Below are 12,893 nucleotides of genomic sequence, written 5' to 3' on the forward strand. Positions count from 1 at the left end.
GGATTTGAGCTGTTCTAGACTCCAGGATAGGAATGACAGTGGAAGCAAAACTGCAGGTAGAGATTGTAGGAATGGGGGTGGAGATGGCAAAGAAGAAGAACAAGCTATGTTAAATAATGGTGTGGGGGCGCCTGGGTGGCTCAGTCATTGGGCGTCTACCTTCGGCTCAGGTCATGATCCCAGGGCCCTGGGATCAAGCCCCGCATCGGGCTCTCTGCTCCGTGGGAAGCCTGCTTCTCCCTCTCCCATTCCCCCTGCTTGTGTTCCTTCTCTCGCTGTGTCTCTCTCTGTCAAATAAATAAATAAAATCTTAAAAAAAAAAAAATAATGGTGTGTAAATATAATTGTCAAAGTTATTAAAACAATTGATTTCTTTTGAGAGAGAGAGAGAATGCGCATGCACAAGCAGGGAGGAGGGGGAGAGAGAGAGAGAGAGAATCATAAGTAGGCTCCATGCCCTGCGTGGAGCCCCATGTGGGGCTTCATCTCACCACCCTGAGATCATGACCTGAGCCGAAATCAAGCCTCGGACAACTAACCAACTGAACCACCCAGGCGCCCTCCAACACAGGTTTTTAGATGGGACCTATCACACCTCTGAGCTCATGTGAGGGGCTGGTGTCTTCCAAAAGCTCAAGGAAGGGAGAGCTGGGAATATTAATTTCTGGAAGGTGCTTGTTTATTCAAATGCTACCATTTATGAGCAAGGGCTACCTGAATTATTGGATTATTTGTGTGTGTAGAGGAATGAGAGGCAGGTTTGAAACTGTGTCTTCAATGCCAATTCTACAGGCTCTCTTAGAAGAAGATGAGCTAAGTACAGACTACCAAATGATCTCTTCTACCATCTCCATGTCTTGTTTCTTTATTATTAAGGAGCTAAGCCTTTTTTATTTCCATTCCATTGATGATACAAGCAATTCGTCAAACATGAAGATTCCTGGTTTCCTTAGTGAAGTGACGGCTGTTTGCCGAGTGATGTTAGGCCCTCCTGCTTCAGTCTGAGTTCTTGAGATGGTCTGCAAAATGAGAAAGAATCTCCTGCTCTTTTAAGTCAGGGAACAGTGGGAGGACCTGACCATGGCAGGGTGTGCAGATGGTGGTGACATGATCCTCAACACTTGCTGATCTCCAAAAGCCTTCTGTTTTACCTCAGTTGATTCTCTGTTTGGGATTGCGGCTCCTCTGTCATCGCTAGTCAGAAATCTGTGGGTTTTTGCTGAAATCGGCCTGACCCCCAGCAGCACAGAAAACAGAGGACCCTGATGAGAGTAAGTTGATAGCAGAGAAGTGGATGAATTTGAGGCATGTGTCCTGGAGTTGGAATTGACAGCAGTTTTTTTGTATTTCAACATACAGAAACTGAATTTTTCTTTAAAGAAGTCACTTAAAAATCTAGTGAGCTGTGAGGTTTTCTTCTCTCTGACTTCAATTCTTTGATTCTCCTAATATTTTTATTTGATTCGACTGTGAAAATTTAACTGGTTCAGTTCCTGTTCCCTGGCAGGAGGAGGCTGGCACTCTGCCACGTGGGCTGGGCCTTTACTACGGTTCAGTCTCCTTTTCTCGGAGTCCCTGAACCCTGGAAGTTGCTGAAGAAATTTATGTGCCTATTTCTGTGTCTGCTTAGCTGTCCAGACAGAGCAGCTACACTCAGCCTCAGTCCTTGTACAGGTTCTACAAACAGGTAAGTGACTTGCTGCTTTCCACTTTTCCTAGGTACTTGCAAATAGTAGTCTTCCTTTTTAATTAAAAAAAAATCATATAGAATGAAAAACTAGTTAATGATTTTTTATGCTATCTGCTCATCCTCTCTTTACTCATCTTATGTGTAACGTAGAGTAAGTAAGAGGCACAAATGCAAGCTTTGTGACAGTATGTTCCCTGTTTTTCAATATTTAATGGAAAATATATTTGATTTTCTCCTAGATTGAGAAGCATGGCAGTGACACCTCGTTTGACGGGGATGCAAGAAAAGAAGCTGCAAAATTATTTTGGAGGAAAATAATTTACCCTTCTCTATAAACCTAATGTCCATGAATTCTCTGGACATAATTTTGACAGAAATGCTGTGACCAAGGGCCTACTGTGATGGTGATTTATGGTGGACATTGTGTTTTGGGGGCCTATATAAAAGAGAGTTACAAGAAAGATGACAAAGTTCCCATTGTCCTTCTTGCCTTTCAAGAGAATGAAATTTCAGAATGCAATATAGGAACATATTCACCGTCTATATTTCTTCATGAATATCATAAAGGGTGGGATGGTTTCAAATTCCTCCTTAATCTGAAGCAAAAAAAAGTGACTATGAACTTAGATGCAATTAAAGAACTTGGACTACTTCAAAATCAATCTATTTCCTTTGAAGAATGTGAAGTTTTTTATTGTGAAGATAGATTTAATCTGATAATCTTATATAGAGCTCTCTCCTGAATATTTGGCGGATTTGAGGCAACCCATCTCTTTAAGGAAGAATGTCCTTATCTCTGGGTGACCAAGACTGAAACCTGGCCACACATGTTTGCTGAGACCCAACCGTGGTCAAAAGTAGCATATATAGAGTTTTCTGGAGTGTGTTTGTGTGGGGGAAGGGGTAGGGGAGGGGGAGAAAAGGTAGAAGGAGAAGGGGGAGAGAGAGAGAGAGAGAGAAAGGGGCAGCAAACTTAGATTGTGAGATTCTCTTGGAATGAAACCAAAGCTCAAACTTCTCTTGATTGGTACTAGATCCTGAAGTTTCCCATTGTATCCATTATATTAAAAGACCAAAATGAATTTACTTATTTTTCTGCTAAAGGACATTGTTTCCAATATTTGCTGTTATAAACAATGCTTTTGTAATGTATTTGTGAATATAACTGTGCACAAAAATACTTCTTTTATACTTTCCCAAGAGTGTTATAGAAATGCCTATTCCCTTATCTTCTTGCCAATATTTGATATTACCAAACTTTAGAATATTTGCAATTTGATGGTCAAAAGATGGTTTCTCATTTTCTTCTTTGCTTATTCCTGATAACTAGCAAGTCTATGTGTATTGGCCATTTACATTTCTTCTCTGAAATAGTTATTTATGTCTAACCATTTAAAGGAAGGGACCCTAGGAATAATATCCCCTGAGTATTTTCATGTTCCAAACTCCTTGTCTGTGGTCTTTATACTTGAATGATCATCAGAGTATGTAATTCTTTGGGGGATTTTGTAATGTTTCTACAGGATTGATGTTGTTGTGGAAAACCTAGGGCCAGACTTACTTATTTATTTTAATTTTTTCCCTTTGAGTGATTTGATCTCTCTTCCTGGCTGCCCCAAACATCTAAAAAAATTTTTGTTGATGTCTGGTCAATTTACTTGGATATGTCATCATGTTGACAATCCTGGATCAGTTAAGGGAACTTTTTATTGAAGTATAACACATAAACAGAGAAATGCACAATTGATAAATGTACCAATTGACAAACTTTTATAAATTAGACACATATTAATATAGCTACTACTTGAATGAAGAAATAGATTATTATCATCATTTCAAAAGACTCCTTGCTGATTCTTCCTGGTTATTACCAGCCAAAGATAACTATTACTTTGGCTTGTGTCGACATTAATAACTTCTTCTTTTTGAATTCTATATAAATGGAATCATATCAAAATATGTACTCTTGGGTGTCTGACCTCTTACATTCAATATTACGTTTGAGGGATTGAGCTAAACAAGGGAGTGGATTATAAAATCAGACCTCTACAAATCAGATATCTTACGCAGTATTAGGTTTGACTAATCATTTCAAGGATAAAGGCAATCAGAAATCTCAGAGAAGGCAGAAAGGGTACAAGATTATTCTTTGTGGCTCCTAGGTCCTTCCTTTGCATATTAGACATATGCTTTCTGTATAAAAGAACAGGCAGGATTGTTTTATGAAGTTTGTGGGCCACCTTACGTATTGAAGAGTGGTTACATTATGGAACGTTTATATGTCAGTGCTATAGACTGTGCTCCCCCCACCCCAAACTCATATGTTGAAGCCCTAATCCCCAATGTGACTATACTTGGAGATGGGGCCTCTAAGGAAGTAATTAAGGTTAAATGAGGTCATAAGAGTGGGGCCTTAATTCAATAGGATAAGCGTTCATATAAGAAGGGACACCAGAGAGCTCACACTCTCCCCACGAACATACAAGGAGGGGTCATGGGAGAACACAATGAGATGGCAGCCACCTGCCAGGAAAGAGAAGAGGTTTCAGGATGAAATCTACTTTGCTGCACAGTGATCTTGGACTTCTCAGCTTCCAGAACTGTGAGAAATAAATTTCTGTTGTCCCAGTTCATGGTATTTTGTATGGCAGCCTGAGCCGACTAAGACAATCAGCTCACATGACAATTCCCATGAAGACATGCCTCATAAATCCATAGAAGCTATATTTATTTATTCTAAGTAATCCTTAGCCAGGAGCATCCTGTTAAGGACATTCAAGAGATAAGTACTTTCCTTGTAGGAAATATCATTAGTCTATTTAGCTGGAGATAAGATCATTAACATATTTTCAAAGAAATTAGGCTGGATCATTTTTCTTTTTTTCCCTGAGTGTTACTTGGTAAAGTGAGTGAATGCATCTCAGGAGAGCTGCTTTAGCTCCCTACCTCCCTACTGATTCATCCATATTATGTGTGTTGGAGTCATTTGTTCATTTTCATTGTCATATAGGATGCCAGTATAATGATTCCGTCATACTTTTTTTTTTTTTTTTTAAAGTAGGCTCCATGCCCAGTGTGGAGCCCAACTCGGGGCTTGAACTCAAGACTGTGAGATCAAGACCTGAGCCGAGATCAAGAGTCAGACACTTAACTGACTGAGCCACCCAGGCGCTATTTTAAAAAAACAAAAACCTGCTTTTTTTTTTTTTTTTTACATAAAATTACTGTTGGTGGACATTTGAGTTTTCCAGTTGGGGGCTATTACAAATAATAGTGCTATAAGCCTTCTTGTACATGTGTTTTGGTTCACACATTCATATTTTTTGACGAATATAAATATAAAATTTCTGGGTCATCGGATTTGTGTATGTTCAGCTTCAGTGGATACTGACAAAGCTTTCCAATGTAGCCATACCAATTTCCACTGCCAGAGCAGTGCATGAGAGTTTCTGTCACTTTTAAAGTTTTCCCAGCACTTTTCGTTACAATAGGTAGCCATTCTGGTATGTGAACTGTGGCATGACATTTTGTGAATTTGGTTTTCTTTGATTAGACTAGTCAGTAATTTATTTATTTTTAGTTTAAACCAATTACTATATTAATTTATCCTATTTTCAATTTATAAAATCTGTCTTGTATTTTTGTTAATTCCCTCTTATATTTCTAAGATTTGTTTCTATATTCTTTTCTGTTTCTATTTTCTATTTTCAAAACTTTCCTTCTTTCTCGTTATTAGCCAAGTGTACTTTTATCACAAGGTTGATATAAAGTGTTTATATTATTGTTATTTTCTTTATATTTACAATTTTGATTTTTAATTTCCTTTTGGATGTTAAAGTTAAGAAGTTCTTTGAAAAATTCCAAGAGGTTGCTTTTCTCTTTGTTTACACTTATTCTTTTCTCATTTTATTATAGTCATTGTATGTAGTCTTTAGTATTTTTACTTTCGGTTATTTAAAGAGGTTTTCTTTCCACATGTATAGCCATATTTTTAAATGTTTCACATAGTATTCTTTTGTAGTGTAGAGAATTGCCAGCATCACTACACCTGATCCTTTCAGGTTTTTTTTTTTTTAAGATTTTATTTATCATGTATTTATTTTAGAGAGAGAGCCTGAGTGAGTGAGTGGGGGGAGGAGAGGGAGAGAGAATCCACAGCAGACCCAATGCTGAGCATGGAGCCCAACGCGGGGCACAGAGCCTGACCTGGGCTCAATCCCACTACTGGGAGATCATGACCTGAACAGAAACCAAGAGTTGGTCACTCAACCCACTGAGCCACCCAGGCACCCTGCAGCTGATCCTTTCAGTTTTAAATCCACCACCAAAGAGTGTCTCTTCTTCTCAGGAAGTAAGTCATTCTGGGCCTGAGTCTCATTGGTTCACATAAAGTCCTCAGGCCTCCCCTGAACCACTCACTGTGCTCTGATTGGGTGAGGGATGAGTCCTACATTCTCTTTGGAGCCAGAAAGAAAATCAACTGGGCTGGAAGTTCCAGGAACCCCAATTGTAGATGTAGGTTTTGGAGAAAATTTGGTGCTTGTGTTTTTTTTCTTGTTTGTATGTATCTGTACCTTATCCCTTTCAGACCTCTTGGATTATGGAGAGGAACTGTTTTAAGTTTTTCCCTGGCCTGTCCACGCCTTTATGCCTTGCTTCTCTGATTCAGAAAGGACCCCAGTTCTCATTGCCCATGTTGGAGCAAGCCACATACTACTGCTGAGTAGTTGGGTGAGAAGAGATCTGTGGACAATCTAGTTTTACCTTGCCCATCTTGCCTCTAGCTCTAGATTCTCCACGTGAGATGTTAAGGAGATTTGCCAGAATTTTCTCCACTTGCTTTCCTTATACTGTGCTGTTGTCATGGAAAAGCTATTTCTGTATTTTTCCCTAGTGACTGCATTGACATTCAGTTAGCCAGTCATTCAACAACTTGTACTTTTCATTTTTCTTGATTATTTCCCTATATTTCTTGGACGAAAGAATCATGAAAGGGATTACTCAGTAAGTCAATGTTTTTAATCTTCTGTTATTCTGTTTATTACCTTAGACTTATTCTTTTATAGGTTCTGTCAAATTGGTAGCACAGATTATAACATAACTTGTGGATCATCAAGAATAAACTATAATTATATTTATAATCATAAGACTATTTGATAATACCAATGTTAAAACAGAAAGAACTCTGAGTAAAGGGAAAACATTCCTAATGTTTTTATATACTTGAAGGAAAATAATTATTTGGCTGCATGTCTACATTTTTGCTTAGACATCTTGAAGTTACCGTTTCAACTACTTTAGGGAATTGCTTTGGAAGGGGTGGCTGGTAGGTGGAGAATACTTACATGAACTTCAAGAACATGTTGGAAATTATCTACTTCCATAAACTTCAAAAGTCACATGTGAAGTTGTGCTTTTTGAAGTTTATTATTAATAAGTTATCTTCATACTTAACACAGTTCATATTTATTACAAGGTTTATATGTGTCTGGTTGCTTAAATCTGGAAGGTTTTATGTCTGATTGGCTCTGTTTTAAGTGTTATTTTTGCTTTTTTCTTCTTTTATAGTAGGTTTTGAAGTAGGATAGTTGCTTGTCCTTTTAACAGGAAAGCAAGTTGCTAATCAAAAATAAATAATAACATATAAGAAAAGAAAACGAATTCTAGGAAAACTTATGGTAAGCTCTTGTGATCTACCCTCGGTCAATTTTTAAAATTGTCCTGTCTAAACAGACTCCACAAGAGATTATTGTTTGACATGAAAACTTACAAACCACATAAAGACCTCGTTCACCAAAGCAGATTCTGCTCCTGGGTCCAAATGGGGCTGGGAAGTCTAGCTTTTTCAACTCGGTAAAATCTGTTTTCCAAGGCCATGTGACACACCAGGCTCTGGTGGGCTCTGATACAACTGGAGTATCTGACAAGGTATGTCCATTCAAGGTTACTCAGCCTTTGCTTCTTTGTTCAAGTTAATTAGTTTTGAAAAGTCTTTTGCTGATGGACTTCATTCCACGTAGACTTTATCTCCATTTGCAATTAAAAAAATGTACTCTTAAAATTGCTTTTTTTCTCCTCTTGTAGTACAGGACATATTCCATTAAGGATTTGAAGGATGGCAACACCCTACTGTTTATTCTGTGTGACTCAATGGGGCTGGGTGAGAAGGAAAAAGGGTGCGTGGATGACATAGTCTACATCTTAAAAGGCCACATTTCTGACAGATACCAGGTATGATTGGGCTAATCATTGAGAAATTATAACTGATATTTAAAGTGCTTGTTTTTGCTCACTATTGACAACAGCAGATACTAGTCTAATTTAATGCATTACCATTTATTTTCTTGAACTATACTTGTTCAAGGTCATTTGTTCCTTTTTGATATTTTATTTTACAAAGAATTAAAACATCCAAAAGACTCTTCTGTCATACTGGCTTTTCTTGGCTTTATTCCCCTTTCTGTCTGGGAGAGAGCCAGTTTATCACAACTTTGGTTAAGTTAGAAGCATGGAGTGATTTACTTGCTCACTGAAATTTGAAATTTTGCCAGGGAGGGGTGCAGGGAGCTGCCTGTTAACTTTGTGACAGAAGAGCAATGTATTCGTGATGCTTTGACACATGCTATTTCCTTCTTGAGGATTCTTCTCCCTCATCTTGTTTATGAGATCTCTTTTCTCTAGTCTGCATAAAAACAACTGTTTGGACAGGACAGAAGACCAATCAACAATATTGTAACATCAATAGTTTTCTCTTTAGCTATCTCTTCCAAGAGGTGGCTTCATTTGAAGCCTCATTTCTTACCATGGAAAGCAATGAAGGGAATTTCCTATGTCAGACGAATTCCAGGTCCTGATGAGTACTTGAGCGGGCTATTTTTAGGGGTGGTGGGCCTCCCCAAATCTCTGAAATTGCTCCATAGATATCCTGTTGCATAATTTATAGCTAATTAACTAAAACATACTGATGCTGTCTTTCTTTCTTTCTTTCTTTCTTTCTTTCTTTCTTTCTTTCTTTCTTTCTTCTTTCTTTCTTTTTCTTCTTTCTTTCTTACTGATACTGTCTTTAATGATCAAAGTGACATGTATCTGTTCGGCCTAGGTGTAGCACATGGGGTTTTGCTCACTCATGTGGATAGAATGGATCTGATTACAAGAGGTGACCTTAGAGACATATACAGATGTATGCCTGTGAAGCTCAAGGTGATGAATGATGTTCCTCTTTGTAGACACATTTTCTGGGATATGTCACTATAATCACATGATATTACTGTGAATAAAAATAAAAATGGACACCTACTGAACTTAATTAAAACAATTGCTTGGGTAATCCAGACTTATGTCTCAAGATTTAAAAATTAAATATATATTCATCTTTACAAGGACACAGATCATTCCATTCATTATAATTTAACCCAAATAGGTTCAATTCAACAAATATTTATTGATTGCCTGTCATAATTGAGTCAGTGTGATAGTCTCTAACCAGATACGCAGAAAACTAAAACAATTTCTCTGCACTCAAAAGCTTATAATTTTATTAGTGGAGGTGAGGGGATGGGGGGAGTGGGATAGGAAAGAATCGACTGAGTATGAGTATGATAAATCTCACGAAGGGACTCAAAATCAAAAGTTTAGAGGAGGTGGGGAGCTCGGGTGGCTCAGATGGTTGAGCGTCTCCTTTGGCTCGGGTCATGATCCCAGGGTCCCGGGATCGAGCCCTGCGTCAGGCTCCCTGCTCAGTGAGGAGCCTGCTTCTCCCTCTTCCTCTGCTGTTCTCTCCTCTTGTGCTCTCTGGCTCTATCTCTATGTCAAATAAATAAATAAAATCTTTAAAAAAAAAGTTTAGAGGAGGAAAATATTGTGTTAAAGGGGATGGGGAAGATTTCATTCCTGGAGTGTCACTGGGAAATAGCTTTCAAAGAGGAGGAGGATTTCAGGAGGTGAAGAGACAAAATGCGGAAAAAATTCAGGCTATGAGGATAGCCTAAGTCAATACCTCAGTGTAGGAAGAGGCAGTGTGAGTGGGAAGCATGGGGTCATTCAGTTTAGTGGAGGGCTGAATCTTTGTAGGGGGAGATAGAGAAGTTATATTTGCATGAGGTGACTTTACTTAATTAGGTGCATTATGGGGAATCATAGCAATTTTTTTCTCTTAAGTTTTTATTTAAATTCCAGTTAGTTAACATACAGTGCAATATTAGTTTCAAGTGTATAATATAGTGATTCAACATATCCATATATCACCCAGTGCTCATCACAACAAGTGCCCTCCTTAATCCCCATCACCTGTTTCCCCCATCCCTCCCACCCCTTCCTCTCTGGTAACCTTCAGTTTGTTCTCTATAGTTCAGAGTTTATCTCTTAGTTTGTCTCTCTCTCTCTCTGTCTCTCTTTTTTTTACCCTTTGCTCATTGGTTTCTTAAATTCCACATATGAGTGAAATCATATGGTATTTGTCTTTCTCTGACTTATTTCACTTAGCATAATACTCTCTAGCTCCATCCATATTGTTGCAAATGGCAAGATTTCATTCTTTTTGATGGCTGAGTAATATTCCATTATATATATATACACACACACACACACCACATCTTCTTTATCCATTCATCAGTCGATGGACACTTGGGCTGTTTCCATAATTTGGCTATTATAGATAATGCTGCTATAAAAAGTAGTGATATAACCAAACTGAAGCTTCACAAAAATTAATCTGCTACCTACATGCAGAATGAATTGAGTCAAAAGGAACCTGGACTTGGGAATACCAGTTGGGAAGATGTAATGATAGCTAGTATTTGTTGAGCACTAAATATGTGATAAATTTTCTTATTCAATACTTACAACAACCTTGTGTCATTACCACATTTTATAGATGAAGAAACAAAAGCATAGAGAGTAAAGCATTTGCCAGTGTTTTTGACAGTGACGAGAAATAACAGAGCCCTATTTTGAACCCAGACAGTGTCATTCCCAGATAAAGTAGTCTAAGCAAGAATTAAAATATCATTATTAAACTAGTCTAGTAAATTTGACTAATCATGAGAATAACTCTTAATAGGAAACAGGGAAATTACAGATTCTAGCATAAGGGTATTAAAAATGCTTCAGTTTCAAAGTAATCTATATGGAACTATTAGTTACCTTTCATTTCTAAATCATATGGAATCTATTATGTGCATTCTTGATGAAAATTCATAGTGATATTGGAGATTGACTTGTGAAGCTCTTTAAGAAAGTATTTATGGGATCAGATCTCTATCTTCATTTTCCCCAATAGGAATACTATTGCCAAGCTCCTGCTTTTTGTTATTGCTTTCACAATATATATTGACCTAAAATAGTCTTTGTCACTGTTTCTATATTGCAGTTAGAGACCGTCCACAGAGAACTTGGATTTGCTCTTTCTGACATCTTGGTGGTTAGTAATTACACTTCAGAGTGGGAGTTGGACCCCATAAAGACATTCTGATCCTCTCTGCACTGAGACAGACACTGTGGGCTGCAGATGACTTCTTAGAGGATTTGCCTCTTGAGAAAGCAGGTAGATGCATTTGGTGGTATCGACACTTGAAGGTGTCCTGTATGGCTATTCCTGCTTGGATCTATTGGGTACATGGCAGTTCACTGTGTCACTGTAGGTCGCTGTCTTGTGAGTAGTCCTCCCCTTTAATTAACTGGCTGGATGTGTTTTTTTCCCCTAACATTTCCTGATTTCCCACACTTAGGGTACATCTTAGAGAATTTGCACTACTTCTCTTTCCCCCATGTCTTAAGATAGAATCTTTGAAATGATGCACCTCTGTCATTTCTACTGTCTGAACACCCCAAGTTGTATCCTTGCCCTCTTCTCTCAAAAAATATGCTTCTTTGCTTGTGACCCAGAAATGGATTGGATCAGCATTGTTCCTGATCAGATGTGATCTTTGATTACTGGCTGCTTTCTTGGGACCTATATTTTTGCCTTTTTTGCCTTGACTTTTTTGACGTGTCTCCCGCCTCAGAGTTTCTCTTAATGCCATGTGGTCAGTGCTAGGTAGATGTATGTGCCTTTCATATTTATGGCCTCAGATTTTAGCATTACATGTATTCTCTCTCAAATTCTCTCAAGAATACATGCTGTACTGTTTCAATCAAAGATCAGACAGAAGTTTCAATTTATACTCAAATCTTATTTTAGTTTGTGAGAAATCAAATTAGAATATCATATCCTCTTTATTCTCTCTCACTTGCAAACTACTAAGAAACTCTCAGGTTACTACTGACTCCACCATCTTGGTTTCTCCATGTCTTCTCTTCTTCATGGAGCATTCACTCCCAAAGTCAGGGCTGGTTGGCTTAGACCCCCCAGTAGCCCAATGTCCCTCCTCCTTCTGGTTGCTTTTCCCTAGATTATCCAGTAAGAATATTTTGTTTCTCTTTTCTCAGAGATCAAAGAAAAGGAATAATCAAGTGTGTAAAAGAAGGAAAAAATATGTGAACCCTTCACATACTAATAATATTTATCTCATCATAGAAGATTGAAAATTGAGAAATAAGAAAACACAGGAAAAAGAGAAGTAGCTGAAACAGAAGGGACATGTTTTATTTATGTCTGGGATGAAGATACATATATAAAATCATAATACCTGCAACTAACGAGGAACAGTGGGCTTTAAAGCCATTAATGGTGAGGAAAAATGATCATAATTTTTTTGGATTTATGTTCTGTGTCTGTGAAAATTGAAAGTTTTTGTTTAGAAAATCTGAATTTAACTTGTGTGTGTGTGTGATTTTGGAAAAGTTTATTTTAATTTGTCAGCGTCTTCTGGTCTTCACCTACATCATCTTAATTTTGTCTTCTTGTTTTATTTCTAAAGTATTTGATCTTCTCTTTGGGTCTCCAGTTAATGTTATATTCTTTAACCTAAAGCCATTTTTTTGTTTGCTTAATATCTGAAACCCTCTTCTGAGAAGTGACAATATTGGTAAGAGTTTGAGAGGATTAAAACTGACAAAGACTATTGTTTGATTTTTTCTGTCAATTATGACCATTTTAGTTACAAGTGACAAACCTCAACCTGAATTACATGACTAAAAAATAATCAAACCATATAAAAGGCTGGGATTGAACTTAACTGCCTCAGAAATGGTTGAATCTAGGGATTCAAAAGCTATTCTCTCTTTCTCTCTCTCATACCATGCACGCACACTCACACACACACAC

General features: G+C 37.7%; 1 protein-coding gene across 1 annotated transcript; it reads left to right on the forward strand.

Moving 5' to 3' along the window:
- The first annotated feature begins 1,759 nt into the window (after window positions 1-1,759).
- Window positions 1,760-11,347, forward strand: LOC102748443 (interferon-induced protein 44). The gene is given in 10 exon segments (XM_081817087.1): window positions 1,760-2,065; window positions 2,068-2,396; window positions 6,662-6,694; window positions 7,424-7,485; window positions 7,488-7,618; window positions 7,775-7,921; window positions 8,381-8,537; window positions 8,790-8,890; window positions 11,058-11,142; window positions 11,145-11,347. Coding segments are annotated over 10 exon segments (1,374 nt in total). The 5' UTR covers window positions 1,760-1,939.
- Window positions 11,348-12,893: the final 1,546 nt, after the last annotated feature.

This window comes from Leptonychotes weddellii, chromosome 4 (genome assembly GCF_054177405.1).
Source record: "Leptonychotes weddellii isolate Sample4059 chromosome 4, ASM5417740v2, whole genome shotgun sequence".
Classification (NCBI taxonomy): Eukaryota; Metazoa; Chordata; class Mammalia; order Carnivora; family Phocidae; genus Leptonychotes; species Leptonychotes weddellii.